Source organism: Nyctibius grandis, chromosome 1, assembly GCF_013368605.1.
Source record: "Nyctibius grandis isolate bNycGra1 chromosome 1, bNycGra1.pri, whole genome shotgun sequence".
Taxonomy (NCBI): Eukaryota; Metazoa; Chordata; class Aves; order Nyctibiiformes; family Nyctibiidae; genus Nyctibius; species Nyctibius grandis.
In genome coordinates this window covers 1,265,179-1,281,248 of record NC_090658.1, presented here as the reverse complement: position 1 = coordinate 1,281,248, position 16,070 = coordinate 1,265,179, and the positions used below count along the sequence as shown (strand labels likewise).

The following is a 16,070-nucleotide window of genomic DNA, read 5'->3' as shown; positions in this document are numbered from 1 at the left end:
CGGGCGGGCAGCGCCGCCGCCACGTCTGCTTCCGGCGGGGCGGGGCCGCGCGCATCAACATCCGGGGCAGCCAGCGGCGGGAGGCGGCCGGTGAGGGCGGGAGCGAGCGGCGAGCGAGGAGCCGCCGCTTCTGCGTGGAAACCCCCGTCCTGCCCCGCAACTGAGGGGTCGCGGGGTTCGTTAATGGCCGTGCTGCAGCCGGGGAGCGCTGGAAGGGACCCGCCGCCCCGCCGGTGCGGTCCGTTGGCTGAGGAGCCTCTCAGAGGGTAACGGCTGCAGTCGCGATAGTTCTGTGACCGGTTTAAACGCGCCCCTCGTGCAGGCTTCTCGCACAACTACCCTCCTCTGCCGCGTTGTTCCTGTTTTCTGGTTATTACCTGCCAGGTGCTGGCGAGGACGAGCTCCTCGGTGGCTCCTGCTTCTCCTGCGGCCCCCCGCCCCAAGAGAGGCCTTGCCCCGGAGGGCTCGGCAGGGCCCCGTCCCGGTGTAACGGTGGTCACCGGGGGGGTTTCTGCGTCAGCGGGAGCACTGACGTACCCCTGTGCCTCGGTCGTGTTGTGTTTTCCTCTTTTTTAAACTTTTTTCACAAGTTTTTACGGATACAGTAGTGCCAGTAAGACTTCTATGGCGTAGAATAACGCTGGAAGACACAAAAAAGTAAGTAACAGCCTTTAATATTGCAGTAAATAAACTGTAAGCGCTTGCTTTTACCTCCAATTAAGACTGAGCTTTAAATGAGATACAGCTGGAATGAAGTGGAGACTCTGGAGGAAGGAGAGAAGTGGGGCAGTTTGCTGCCTGCTTTGCAGGTGGGCTGATGGTAATGTTTTGGTAACACATAATGATTCTTAATAAACCCTAATGACCCCTAATTTCAGTGGGTACTGAAATGTTTAGTGAGAGAAGTATGTCAAGGCAGAGGAAGCAGGTGATACCAGGAAAAATCCTGGTGGTTATGGAGAAAGATAACCCTGGATGATGCCTCCTCAGTTCAGGTGGTTTGGGGTAAGATGTTTTGTTTCAGGCCGTCCTTCATCACTGTTTTGCCAGCAGTGATGTGTGTGTGCACTTTGCATTTACACTGGGCAAAACTGGCTGAGTCTGAGTAAATGGTTTGTAATAATATCGGTGAGATAGCTTAAAACTTTACTAAATGGCTGCCTCAGGTCTAATCAATACTGTTGTGCTTTGCTACCGTAATTTTCTTGTTTAAGATTGTAATTTTTTTTCCCTGTTAACCTGGTGCCAAAGCAGATATAGCTGTGCTGGGAGAAGAATTCTTCTTCCAGTTGAAGTACGTGCACCATGAGAGGAAAGTGCCAGGAAAATGAATACCTCCAGGGAAGAGATACAAGTTGCAAAAGGCCAGAAAGATGCAGGCAAGACATTTGTTTGAGGTAAAGGAGGAGAACAGCTTCAGGGAAGCTGCTTTAATTAAAAAGGCAGAGGAGCAAGGAAATGAATGTAAGAATACTTAGGGAGTATGAAGTTGGAATAATTTGGGCTGTACTGTAGTTGATAATGTGTGTAGTCAATGAGCAGCTTTTGCAGAAAACTGTTGGAGAAGAAGAATTATTTGAAAAACAGTCTCTTTCTAATCTTGCAACAATTATGTGCTTGCATGGTAGAAGATACAGGGCCCTGCTGCGGGCTTGCTGCCCTGAGGTCTGTGTGCATCCCCTCCACCAGCCGGAGTGGAAAATCACCTCGTAAGACCCGGTTTTGTTACACAGAGCAGACATTCAGAAATGGATCTGATGGGGGAGCTGTAGTATTGTGTTTTTTCAACGTCCTCATCTCCTTAGTTTGAGCAAAGCCTGTATCCAGATGCATACCAGAAAGGGATGGGAAGGGATACAAACAGGGGTTAAAACTGGTGGCATGATGAACTTCAGGAAATAACGATATAAAGTAGTGATATCATACTGATGGGGGATGCTGCAATCAATTTTGTAACTCTGTTGCTTTAGCTTTTAAGGGTAAGTGGTGTTCAAAATGTTTTTTTTTTTTCTGCTTGTGGGGGGTAAGTTATCCATGATATCTTGAGCAAACAAGTATCTTTTTTTCTTATGCTTCTTAGCAAAACTGCCTGAAATGTTCAGCCTAGTAGAGCTTCTGTTAAGACTATGTTTTCTGTTTTTTTTTTCTTCAATTATCAAAGAACTGCAGTATGACACAATGTTATTCTTGCATTTGTGGTGAAAATTGTTTTACTGAATGTGTTAAAGTGATATCAAGAATTACCAAACGTTGCATTCTTCTGTGCAACTAAACTGCACTTTAATGATCTTTGTGAAGGTTTTTCATCAAATTTTCGTTTCTGGAAATCAGACTCTAGGAGGAGTCTGGTCTTTATGTACCCTCGTGAAAATGACATTTGAGAGCATGAAAGTGAGGATAAAGTTGTAGTGACACAAAAGGAAATCATTAACAATTCCTCTCTGTGTAGTGAGGGCATGACAGGTAGCTGTGTTTTGTTTTGAAAAGACCTGTGACCCTCTAAACTTGAAGGAGGAAAGACAGAAATTATTATTGGGGATCCTACAAAGAATCTGGTAATTACAGAATGTTTTGATTTCCCTTGTCCATGAGTTTTCCTGGGTTAAGAAATGCAAATCTGTCTACAGAAGTTTTATGGTTGAGTCAGATGACATTAATTTTGTCAGTGGCAGTCAAAGTGGGTATGAAGTGTGCTTATTACCAAAAGCTAGACCAAAAAAAACACGTAAAATGTTGCATATTCAGGTTACAGATTCATATATTCACAGAAGATGATTGCATGTTTAATGACTTGCTATCAAATGGTTAATTGATCATACTAAGGAATATCAGATATTACATAAGCTATTTTTTAGTCTCTGCTGTTTTATTTTAGTTCACATAATAGCACAATCAAATCAAACAGTCTTTGTACAAACCTTACATTTTTTTCTTGTAACTTAAGTTAATATAGGACATTTATTTGGGAGATACCAAAATAATTTACAGATATATCAGCGTAGGTACTGCTCAAAGATAATCCCTTTTGGCATCATAGGGAGGGTGTAACTTGACCAACTGCTGGGCAAGTTCCTTTTCCTACAAAAGGCCTTAGAAATTTTATTGTGCAGTCACACCAGGGAAGACTATCGTTACGTACTACTGCTTCCTTCATGCGTGGAAGGGCAGAGGTGCCTACTGACTGCTCGGTGATTTGGGTGTGTGGATCCCAGGGGTTAAACTGACAACACAGATGACTAGTGTTTCCTCAAACGCTGTTTGGAAACAAGTTGAGGTAGCTTAGTGTGTGTGGTTGTATAATGAAACCATACCTAAAAATCTCTATAATTTGTCACAAATTTACATTTAGTTCTAACCAGTAGGAAAGAAAAAAAATCAAGCATATATGGCATATAAAAAGTGTATGCTAATTTTGTTTGTGGTGAGTAACAGACCTGAAAGCATACTGGGCTTCTGTTGGTGCTGGAAGCTGTAGGCAGAGTTGTGGCTCAGATCCCATATGGCATGAACCAACGTGTATTTCTAGTGCTTTAATGAATTCCTAATGTCGACACAGTTTAAGACTGTGTAATAGTAGCTAGCTCTTGTATGTTGTTTTTCATCATTAGATCTAACAGCATTTTGTAACAAGATGCAATTAAGACACGCATCGATGTCCATCCTAATATGGATACACTTTAAATCAACATAACATTTCTGGCAATTTCTTTCTCCAACACCATTAGTAAATGTGACGCATTTTTATTGTACTGAAGTTGTATGCACGAACTGGAATGTATCATTACAGATATTATTGCAAGTTTTATGAATCTGGAAAGCAAACGAACCAACAATGTCCTGAATATAATTAAAGATACAAAATGTAGAGCCATACATAATCACAATGCCTCAACACAGTGCTTAAATAAGAGTTTTAAAGAGGGAATCATCACTGATGTTTTTGGGTCATGAGTGAGTGTAAGTATTCCCTGCCCTGTTTTAAGGAACAGGGATAAGTCTTTGAGGAAAGAATTTGTAAAAATGCATAGAGTGGACATGCCATTGTACAGGTTTTAACTTTACTACAACTTGCTTAAATCTGGAGTAAGCACAAGAAAGGAAGTGCTGCTGTTGGCTGGGTTTCCTGGGGGGTACTATTCTTTTCAATACTTAAATATTCCTGAAATAAATCATACATCACACTTTTAGTAAAAGCTAAGTATCCCGTGACACTGAAGAGTTACTCTTTCAGTCGAGGTGAACGGATGCATGCGTGATTGCCTCGGTCGTTTAGAGTAGTCCATCAAGTGATACCCTATCATATACTCTTAAAACAGTGGCATTCAACTATTGATAGTAAACAGTAGCTTCTAAAAACTAATACACTTTTTTTTTCCCCTCAATGAATCAATGCTTGAGAGATGCCAGAGGTACATTAAAATTATACTCTGGTATGTAAAAAATACAGCTTTCTTGGTTAAATACTTTAAGTGGTCTACTTATCTCAAATTTAGGTTTGAATTTTACTATCCTGTTTTCTACTCATCTAGCTGCCTTTCTCAAATGTTTCCTATTAACATTCATTTATGTTCCTGTTGGCTTTTGTAGGTGGCCAAGTAAAATAATAGTAGCTTGTTATTTTGATAACCCTGATATTTTTCAAGCAATTACAAGTATAAAACAGAGAAAATGTAAAGAAGAGAAAGGGACAACCTGTATAGTGGAAACATTGCTGACACAAAATACAGGCTTCCAAGCTACTACTAAACACACGTTACGTGGTGGTTGAAACGGGACCTTTCCTATATTAACATTAAAAATATACTTTATTAAAAGTTGACAAAAAGAAGTTAAATTTTTGAGAAGCAGGACAAGTCCTTGTTGGGACGGAAACTCTGTTTGTATTTTGCATGAAGAAAGCCTACTGGCCTAAACTGGTGGCTTTCTGGTGCTCTTTGGACGTCCGTACAACACACGTAAGTCTACTGAAAAGACGGTTCCTTTCTTAATTACCTTTGTCCATGAATCCCTGAAACAGTGGTTGAAAATTACTGGCTTAAAATCTATCCTGAGAGACTGGTGAATTTTTTAAGAGATGGGGTTACAACAGCATCTAAAGGCAGATAACAAAGATGAGAGTTTCTGAGCGTTCTTGCTGCACTGTGGCTTCGAGTCATACTTTCAGTTAATTTTAACATTTTGGCTTTATTCTTCATATTAATCTTAAAAAAATAAAATGAGGCACTGATACGTTATGGCTTGTTTGTGTCCAAGTACCCTGTGCTTTGGTTTTCAGGGCCAAGGGAAAGAATTATTTTAATGAGCCAAGGGAAAGAATTATTTCCTTGATGATGAAACAGTTTATCCTTAAGGACAAACTAATATATAAAGGGTAAGATGACTAATGCAGTGGAATAACTTAATTTCAGTGAAGTTGCACGTTGATGATATAAATGTTCTACTATGCATTTACTATGCAATTTACAACTACTTAACATTTATCTCTTTAGCTGCACTGAGCTCCATGCCTGTGGTCTTGACTCAGAAAGAACTATAACTTAAATTAGTGGGAGTTGTATCTGAATGCTGATTTTGATCTTTAAATTATTCTAAAGATTTATTTTAAACCTGAAATAATTAAAAAAATAATCTTCAAACAAAGAGAAGCTTAAGTGGTTCCCTTGAGATTTTCATAATGATGTAATCTTTGATTAAAACCCCAATATACCAAATTCAAACCTAAAACACTTCCCCTGCTCCCCTTTCTGTAGACTTCTGGAAGAATGATTTTTGTAACAGTATGTTCTAATGGCCAACTACTATTTTGAATGCAATATTACAATAAATAAGATAGCGTAGTGCAGAGAAACATGCCTCCAAGTCGTGTACCCAGTGTGCAATGAAACCATTCCTCTGAAGATGAAGCAAGATCGTTAGAAGTAAGAAGTCCCTTTATAGACAGTTTAGGGTTCGGTGCTTTTCCAAGAGTTCCTTTACTAGTTTCTCCAAGGCGAAGAGATGCTCGTCTACATCTTCTGGTACGAGATTTCTCATGGCGTTAGCGAGTTCAAACAGGTACTCTGTGTTTCTTCCACTAGGACCAACCGCATTAAAAATCTGTTCAGCAATTTCTTCCAGAGGCGCAGGACCAAGGTAGTTGGGGTTGTCACGAGTTCCAATGTACAACAACACGTCAAACGGTTTTACCGCCGAGTCTTTTGGATAGAAAGTGACAGTTGTAGTCCTGTAGCCTCCTTTCTCTCTGAAGTCCAGGTATGCCTTTACTTCGCGTTCTCGTCCAGCTGGCAATCTGTAAGCAACACCCCATACATACCCCTGTTGAAGGACATAAGAAAATCCAAGCAGTGTTTAAAAGGATACTCAAAAATTAATGTATTTCTATTGTATTTAGGTAAAACTCTCTTAAAAAATTAATTTTCTTCCATTTTCAGTCTTTTTATAGCTATTTCTCACACTGTTTGTAGAAGGAGTCCCAAACTAAAAGGGCTGCTTTATTTAGGAAACTTTCAGTCAAAATGGTAATTATGCAGATTGATCATCCCCTTTCTTGCTAATCCTGAGGCCTTTCTTACAAAACAATTTCTTGTTACAATTAAATTTTAAGTAGTAAATAGCCTTGGCACGGGCTACTAAGGAGCTGGCAAAAGGGATACAAGTGATCTTCCTGACCTCACAAAATTTGTATCTGAAAATTGAAATTTTAAATAGTGCCAAATTCAAAGTAATTTGGATCAGGTCCTTTCTCTGTTTAGTCGCAGTTTCATTTCTAAGGACTCGAGTGTCACCTACGTCTCTTGTTACACGTACGTGGAGGGATGCGTGTGGTAACGTTACTGCACTGAAACTGAATAAGAGAAGAAAAAGCTGAGATGAACCTTCATTTTGCACAATTAAACGTGGCACATCCAGCACCTCAGCAAACAGGATACATTTCATTACCATCTTGGAGAATCTGAATATTTCTTCACCCTTTTCACATACAACAGAGCAGTTAAGGGTTTTTTTTGTTTGGTTTGTTTTTTTTTTCCCCCTCCTAAAACTGGATCTCAGTATTTAGTCAGTGCTGGGGTGGTGGTGTTAATTCATGAGCACTGAATTTTGCAGTCAGACCATATGCTGGTCAAAGACATTTTATTTAAAATAAAAAATCGGGAGTCATTTTCTATCGCATCCTTTGTAGGTGGTTACAGCATTCGATGTGCTGTGGCCAGGAACAGCACTAAGGAGGACAAAAATGGGCTCCTTGCTTTCCCTCAGCCATCTGGGGTGCGGGTTCACTGCAAAATTATAATCCAGAAATCTGACAAGGAGCGTGATGCTGGTTTTTTGTGTGGTTTCCTCTTAAGTGGCAAAGAAATTCAGATGGAGCAAGTAAAAACAACTCTCTAGAGGTTTCCAAGCTGCACTATGTGTAGCAGTAGAGAAGAAGGACACACAGACTAGCACAGAGCTGAGGGCTGGGGAAATAATTGCTGTAGTCTGCTACAATACCCTTAAAATAAGGTTACCTTTTTAAACTGCAGAATGAGTAATTAAAATTAAAGCAAATGACCTGTCGTATCATTTGGTGTTTATGTGTAAAGGGTTATTATCTGGCCACACCAGATTCTGGAGAAAAGGGAAAAACAACCAACCAAACAAAACTGGTTTGCTAAGGGGAAAAAAGTTTCTATGGTAACAAATAAGTTTGCTTAACAATACAGACTGAGTGACAACAAACATAAGCCTTCTTTGTCTCTATAGGCATCTGTGTAACATAATGGTGCCCAGCAGTACAGTAACGTGAAAAAACCCCTTACTAGAAAGGTACAGAAAATCACAATGAGAGACAGTGCATTGCATTTTGCTGGTTTTGCTAACTGCGAAAAACAGTTGAAGTTTTCGATTGCTGCTAAACTTACCTCTCTTTGTGGCTGCTATTTCAGGGAAATAGATGGGTAAGACAGCAATATCCTAACTGTATGGATGAGCAACTGTAAATAAAAACTAAGAGCTACCAAAATACACATCCTCCGTGGCCTGGTGTAGTGTGGCCTCGCTCTCCCTCTGCTGCAGAGCCATCCTTCCTTCCCTCCCACGCCTCTGGAGGCACTAGTACCTGCAGGGATTCCCTCTCCTGGCGCAGTGGGAAGCTGGAGGGACACGCTCACCGCGGAAGGTGCCAGAACAGAGCGTGCTGCTGGGCGTGGGGGGCCCAGAGGGAGTGGGAAAGCTATGGCATCCAAGGTGTATCCTGCAATAGCCACTCTAGGCTTCCCCAGCCTAGCTCAGTGCTTTTGTCCTAGCTGGTGAGCAGCCCAACCGAGAGCTCTCTGGTGGGTAAGATCCCTACAAAAAACTGCGGGTGGTTACAAAGATAGCCTCTTTGCTATGGGGCAGAGTTAGAAACGGGTAAAATTTAAGTCTAGCTACTTTCAGAAGCAGAAAAATCCTGATTTTCCTCCAGCTTACACGACTGTAAGCCTAGGCCTTGTTTCATCTCCCCTCCCTCCCCAGCCTGGGCATCCCCTTGCAAACGCTTCCCTCGCACTAAGTGAGACCTGGGGAAAAGGTCAAAGGATAAATGAGAATGGGAGACTCTGGCCAACGACCATTTTCTCTAATCAGGAGCTAATTTCACAATATTACGTAGAAACCAACAGCACACCTGTGGCATTTAATTCCTTAAGCATTTTATCTGTGTAGCAAAAAATAAAGCAAGGGTATTTCTCTTTTTTTTTATCACTGCAATGTAATCTTGACTTGTTTCAGTTTTTATTTTGGAAGGGCAAGAATACAGTTCTGACACAATATCTGGGGTCTACTATTGGTGTATCGTCAGCACTATGCTATGCTGAAAGTAAAATTCTGCATCTTATAACAGGATAGCTGAAGTGACTATTTCGGAAAATACTTTAAAATACACCTTTGGTAATAACAGACCCAAACTACTTCCAGTTTCTTAGTTTAGATTGATTGATTTATTTGAAACAATCAAAGTCATTCGTGTAACTCCAAGAAATTTTGAGAGAACTTTTAATTCCACTAAAGATAACTCAATTATTTGCTTGCAGAGAAGCAAAAAAGAATACAGACTTACTACACAGGCTGGGAATGCAACAGGGCATTCTGTACACTACAGAGAGAGAACAGGAGTACTGTACCTCAGGATCTTCAACCAGAGTCACAACTCTTCCAGGCTAAAAGTAAAAAAAGAAAGCTCAGTTAGAGGCTGTTACTCTAAATCATAAGGTGGGGCGGGAGGACACACACACCCACAAAAAAACCCAATGAAAAATAATGAAAGGGCCAGAGAACTCATCCAGGACACTCTCAATAAGGTCTATTTCTTTGAGGTCCAGTATATTCCCTGAGAATAGCTTTTGAACTGTATGAGATAAACCAAATTGTAAAGTCTGAGTGGAAAGTCTCTGCGACACAGAAGTTAAATGGGGAGGTTTTGAATGTCCTTGCTTTGTATGTGCGGTCCAGACCCAATTCTGTTGCTGTTTAATGAATTATTGTCACCATTTTAATGTAAAACTATCCTCAGTGCACCTTCTCACTTGTATTCAGAAAGCTTATATGCAGGCACAGAAAATAATGTGACACAGAAACCTAGCTCATGTAGAACCAAGCAAGATATTACCACTTCTGGCTCGGTTTGCACTGACTGGATTTTAGAAAATGTTAATTACACACTATGACACATTGCAACTCCTAGGTTTTAAAGCTCCTAGCTAATTAGATGGTTTTGAAAACCTATATCAAAGAAATCTGCTAGTAATTTTTAGTTAGCACCATGTTATTCAAAGTTGAAAAAATAAGTTTATTGTGCAAAAGACTCTTTTCTCCTTCTTTTCCCCCTCCCAGCTCATTCTTCCTTACTGGGCAGAGGGAGGATACCTTGGTAATGGCTTTTTTTTCCCAGTAAGTTACTTCTTGCAGGAAGAGTAAGAAACCGGTTGGTAAATACTGAAAAGAAAATTGTTGAAACTTGTTCTACAACCTGGAGAATAGAATTTTAAAACATAAAACCCTATGGAGAACTACATCTGTAGTTTAAAATTGCTAATTTTGGCATTAAATTAGTGTGCAAGTGTCTTCTGATTAGCGGTAAGGGAAAGCAGAGGTAGTAGCATCCACTTAGTTCTAGTGTAGGATGGAAATTCATTCTCTGAGGAGTTGCAAAGATGATCTGAATTTGATGTACTTGGATTCGTGCCTTTCATTTAGTCTTGGCTAACTTTGAGTCTTGGGCTACTACATCTCAGTCTCTTTGAGTCCTCACTGACAGTTCCATTGACGTGTCCGTGCTGGTCTCTGTGATAAGTCTGTGCTGGTGTTTGTCTCTCTCACGCAGTAACAGGGCAGGGTTTCTCCTACACCGAGCCACTGGCAAGCCACGCGTTCTTCTGGTAACGAGCCAAATATGAAATCTCGTTTTTGCAGAGCACTTTATAGATACTATCAAGTGTAGATATTATTTATTTAGCGTCAGATCTTTTCTAATCTTAAAGGCTGTTTATTTATAAATTCTGCGTTTTTTCATTTTTATGCCAGCTCTCTCCCAGCATCAGCCATTTATTCCTGCTCTGATAAAATAAGGCAACAGAACTAAAAGAATACTAAATGATTACTATTTGAGTAACTAGAGGAAACAGGTCTGTTACCATGATTAATCAAGATAACTTAGGCGTTCCTTTTGGGAAGCTTTTTCCATGGCCATTATTACTTCCCTGATGTGTGTACTCAGTACTGGTCACTAAGATTTTGTAAATTATGGATGAAAGAGACATTCTGTGGTGGGAAACAACTTTATTGCCAGGAATGTCTGTATCTGAAGGCTAAATATTAAATGAAAGTAAAGTGCTGAGGAGTACTTAATCTTCAGATTGGTTGTGTGATAAAAGCACGCTCTGTTTGTCTAGGGAGGGAGAGGATATTTATTGTATTGGTTTGCAGAGTCCTGGTCTTGCATGGAACTTCCTAAAGCAAACACCATTAAGGAGCCATGGGTATTACCTCTGCTAGCTAAGTAAAGAAAATAACACATCTATAAATGACCAGCTATATAATATAAACCAAAAGCATTTTTGTCTTGCCCAAGTACTGGCAAGGGCGAACCCGAATGATCTCCTAAATCAGATGTCTGTGAGGGATCTGTGTCGGTTCTGTGCAGCCTCCTGCCAGTTAGGCTGACCAAGGCACCCTTGCGTTGCCTCGTGCTGGAGCAGCAGCGTGGTCTGCGGCCACGCCGGGACTTTCTAAGGCATCTGCAGTGCTAAAGGCCACCTCCCCTCTGCATCGGAAGGGAAGCCGTTGCTGAAAATGAAATACACCTTGGTTTAGCTCTTAGTGTTGTATTTCACTTCAAGCCCTCAACTGCACTGCACACTAGAGCTCCCAAACGTACTCCTGCCTTAGAGTGCACGTGATGGGAGATTCTTCCAGGTTTTACACGCTGGGTTCAGTAAAAAGAGGAACACAGCAGCAGCGTGGTGCAGAGTCTGCGCTAGAGCCTACAATGTTCTGCTGGCATGGGGGCTTTGTCCACCTGCGTGGAGATAAAGCTCCTCAGGACAGTCCTGATGTGTGCTGTGGAATAGTGGGGTAAACTGAAATAAGATCTTCCACTGTTAGATTGTTTCCAGTGGTGCCACAAACTGCTCAGCTACTAAAATCACTAAATATTTACTGATAGAGGAATTAATTCTTGCATCTGGATGCGAAAGTAAGATGGAATAGAGGAAATACAACCTTAGAAATAATTTTAGCTTGATGAGCTCTTACATTTTTTCAGAAAGGGAGGTGTAAGTTTGCTAATGAGTAGGAATGTAATAATTTAAAATGGTTTCCTTCAAAGCACAGGTTTGTTTAAAGGAAGCACAGCCTTTTCTGCTCCCTTTTATGGCGTAGCAGGAGCCTATCTAGCCATGCTCTCCCCGATAGCCCGCTGGCTGGCAGCCATCCAACGGGGAGAAACCGCCAGGGTAAATTGGGGAGTCGTGGGCGGGGGAAGGCACCTCCTTTTCTCTCCATTTCACCTTTAACAAACTAAAAGCTTTGTTACCCTAAAATGATTAAACCTTAAGCCGACCCAGTAATTCTACGCACGCAGAAACTCGGAGTTTTCCCTTTGGACGCTGTTTGGACAGCGGCAGCAGACAGCTGGAGCTAGATTAATCATGTCATCAAGCTTCCCCGGGTTTTTTTCTAAGCACATCGGAGGGCGAGGAACAAAGTCAGTCTCTGGCAGAGCCAGAAGTGAGACTCCCGAAATGTCAGGCCTGTCAAGTGGGTGCCAGCTCCAGACCAAGGAGAGCGGCTGAAGCAAGCGGTCTGGAGCTGGGAGGGAGGAGGACTGGCAGGGGAGGAAGCCAAACTTCACTGGTCTGGCAGCAACAAGCTATTAGTTTGGTTCAAACCATACTGGGATGATAATGGCTTCAACTCATGAATGTGTTCACACTTCCACGCTGTTCCATGCAAAACCAAACCCCCAGACGTTAACGTTTGAGGAGGTTTATGTGAATCACGCAGGCTGGCATTTCTGATGCCATTTTTTCTGAAGCTTGCACTAAAAAATGTGAATTTGCCATTTATGAAAACATTTTTGTCACTTATTCAGGTCTTTCTAAGTCAGTAGCACTTTTTTCAGGGAACACTGTTATTGCCTGGTAAAATTCAAGCTGCTTTAATGTGCTATTCGGAATAATCCTCTGAAAATCTTATTTTCAAATACAGCTCGTGTGTAAGTTGCCATGTATTTTTTAAGAAATTATCCCTTTTTTTTTTGCATTCTTAATCTGTTCTAACAAAACTTTTTCCAATTTAACATCCTGTAAACTACAAAATACGGCCCCGTGATTAAACACCACTTTTTAACTAGTTAACCGTCTCGTTCCAGTACGAGTTGAGCAGATCAAAGTAGGATGACAAGGTCACCCGAGTTTCGCACTAAAAGCGTGCAGCCATTGTACGTGAAAGCGCTCTGTGTGTTTTTGTCGCGCTGGCCGTGGAATGTTGGAGCAGCGAGGGTTTTCAGGAGAGGGTTTTTTTAACTTGTTGGCTACTATTTAATGGCTGTTCTTTAAAATGTGTTAGTACTGAAGGACCAGTTTCACTCGTAGCTCACCCACAAGAGACGTAATTCATCTCTGATGTCAAGGATTGTAAAGATTTTATAGCAGAGAGCGTTTGGCCTGGTGAAGTGGGAGGTCCTGGCTGTGTGTTTTCTCAGCGTACGCTGAGGGAGCCGTTTTGCCTTGCAAGTAGGAGTAACCACTCGTGGGCTGCAGGAATACAAAAAGGCAGTAACTGGTTGATGCTGAGAAAAAGTGTATTTTGTTAATGCTGAGTGTTTTGTGTAAAACACAAAATGCATTAACCAGTTCACATAAATAATGACCTCTGCCCTCAGTGTGTCCAAACAAGCATCTAAATAGAAACAGAACAAAGCATGGGCACACGTGTGGGGTATTTTTTGTTGTTGTTTTAAGGCTCTGTATGCCTGCAGGCGATGGTTCTGCGTATGATCTTGACTGGGGCAGAAATACAAACACCTGAGCTTCTTGGAACCAAGTGGGTAGTCACCAGGCTGCAATACTTCTAATATCTGTACAAAGACAGTCGCTCTGAGTATTCCCCTGAATTTCAGCTAGCCCAGCAGGAGATAATGCAAGGAGGTCACCAAGGAGACTTGCAAAAAGGAAGAAAAACTGGCTGGTGTGGGCTTTATTCCTTTCTGAAGCCCCAAGAGTAAGACCACCTCAGTTGACTGATTAGGTTTTTTTTAATTATATTTTTTTAATTATTTTTTTTTTTTAAAGCCTGGTTTCCTAAGCAGAGGAGGCTGATGGGATCGCACTCTTTTATGCCCCACCCTAACAGCTTTTGCGCATGCTTTTCAATTCATCCCAATTCAAGAGACGAACAGGAGTTTCCCAATGCTCATACAAACATCTTTGAAAAGGGATGACTGGGGGATGAGAAATGAGCGCTGCACTGAGAAAGCAAAGGAGAGCTGCCCAGTCAGCAGCCCTGACCGCGCCAGCACGCTGCATCTCCCCAGCCAGGTGAGGCGGCGGCTGGGAGCGGGGCAGCGTTGGGGACAGGATTTGTGCGGGTGGCAGCGCGTCAGCCGGGGGACAAAGCAAGGCTTTCTGCTCCATCTTAAAAGCAACGTGGCAAAGCGTTCTGGGGCTGGAGTTCAGAACTGGGACAGCTGCATTTGCACAGCTCTGCTCCAGCCTGAAAAACACGCCTGCTGAGCCCGAGCCCGCTTGCACATCATTTGTTTCTTTGCTATAAACTTTTTTTTTTAAAATACTAGATGCCCAGCTCGTGCTCGTCCTTGAAGCACGGTGATTTGCTTTGCTGGAAACTGAATGCAAAGGGGTTTTATTTTACCTCTAAGTACGGTGTTTGAGGTTCTAACTAGCGCTGTTTAGAACTAGATGAAAATTTCTTCCATGCTACGTGTAGCACGGTGTGTTTTATTTTTAAAAAGCATCCTTACGCCTTCTCTGGAGAAGCTTTTTAAAGCCATATTCCAGTTTTCAACTGCTTTAGGGAGCATCAGGAAAACATACTTTCATGACACAAACCCAGCGTTCAAGGTAGGTAAATTGTTGGAGAGCTGTATGCAAGTGTCAGTTTCTGTGCATTTATGTTTGCATTTCTGATGACTAAATTGTGAGCAGCGTCTGCAGCCGTAAATAACAGTCCTGCCACATCAAAGTCATTCATCTAACTTGCTGAGTGCTTCTGTAACCTATTGTTTCTTTAACATTTGTCGAGCTATTTAGAGTTATATAAAGGTGAGAGCCCTTCTATGGGGCGGGTGGTACAGGCTTTCAAAGCAGAGTAAGACTCTATTGTTCTCACTCCTGTGGCTTAAAAATACTGTGTGTCCACATGAAATGGGGAATGCTCACGCCTGGAATTTTAGTTTCTTTTCCTTGGTGGCTTTTTTTTTCCCCTCTTTTCCAAACAGTATTTCTCTCTCCATGAGTTTTCATTTTAAAGTAAAAAAAAAAAAGCTGAAAACCAGTGAGGTTTCAGATCATTATTTCAGATCATTACTCAGATCAGTGCTTCTGGCCGTTATTATTAACTTATTAACTAACCTTTATCTTCAAAGCCTGACATCCACACTGAGGTATTTTCCCTTAGTTATTAAATTAATGTCTATACTAACCCACTCAGTTATTTTTAGGCTATTAAAATGGACCGATGGTTATTTTTGTTATCTCTTTGAAGTTCATTATGTTGTTTGTTGTTGGTTTTAATTGATAGTGCAGAAGAAAATTAATTATTGAACTTTAGGAAATAACTTCTTGCCACAATGAAATAAATTAGAGGTCAAAGTGGAAAGAGCTAACCTGGGTACCGTGCAAAAGGGGACTGGAATAAGTGGCAGCAGCGAGCTTCGGTTTGCCTTTTAAGTTTAAAAAAAGAAACAGCGAAGGCAGGGAGGTGCCCAGCAGCCGCGGTGACAGCCGGGGGCCGGGGCAGGGCGGCTGCCGGCGCCTTCCGCCGAGCCCCCCGCACCGCCCGCGGCTCCCCGGCGGGGCCCGGTTCGCTCGGGCCGCGGGGCGGGGGCTCGGCCCCGCCGCGGGCACGGAGGCGCCCGCCCGCCCCGCCGCCGCGGTGAGGGGCCGCGCTGCCGGGCCCGCCCCGCCGGGCCCGCGGCCGCCCGCGGAGCGCCCTCGCCTCACCTTGCCCGGCACGCCGCGGTGGTCGGTGCTGCCCTGCCAGAAGCGGCGGCTGTAGCCCAGGATGCGCCCCACCATCTTCTCCTCGTAGGGGAAATCCACCTTCCAGATGAGGGAGCCGTAGCCGAACACCCACATGGCTGCCCGCCTGCCCCGCTGCCGGGCGGCCCGGCCCCCGGCCCGGCCCCGCGGGCCTGCGCACTGCCGGCGGGGCGGCCCCGCGCCCGGCGGCGGGGCAAGGCGAGCGGGCTTCCCCTCGGCGGGTCCTGCCCGGGAGGGGCCGCCGGCCCCGGGGCCTCCTGGAGGCGGGGGGGGAGCCGCGGCCGTGGCTGGGCCCGGGGTCTGCGGGAGCCCGTGCCGTGCACGGAGGGT

At 43.0% G+C, this 16,070-nt stretch overlaps 2 protein-coding genes across 2 annotated transcripts in view; one reads left to right on the top strand and one right to left on the bottom strand.

The window, feature by feature from the left end:
* The first annotated feature begins 74 nt into the window (after positions 1 to 74).
* The window catches only part of ASB3 (ankyrin repeat and SOCS box containing 3), a 28,074-nt gene continuing 12,078 nt past the window's right edge, over positions 75 to 16,070 (top strand). Inside the window, exon 1 of the mRNA XM_068412736.1 lies at positions 75 to 657. The gene's annotated coding sequence lies outside the window, so the exon portion shown is untranslated. The remainder of the gene's footprint in view (positions 658 to 16,070) is intronic.
* Positions 5,838 to 15,891, bottom strand: CHAC2 (ChaC glutathione specific gamma-glutamylcyclotransferase 2). Its single transcript, XM_068414289.1, has 3 exons — positions 15,702 to 15,891; positions 9,144 to 9,179; positions 5,838 to 6,315 (listed from the first exon to the last, which is right to left on the bottom strand). Exons 1-3 carry the CDS (start codon positions 15,834 to 15,836, stop codon positions 5,932 to 5,934), a joined length of 555 nt encoding a protein of 184 aa, XP_068270390.1. The 5' UTR covers positions 15,837 to 15,891; the 3' UTR covers positions 5,838 to 5,931.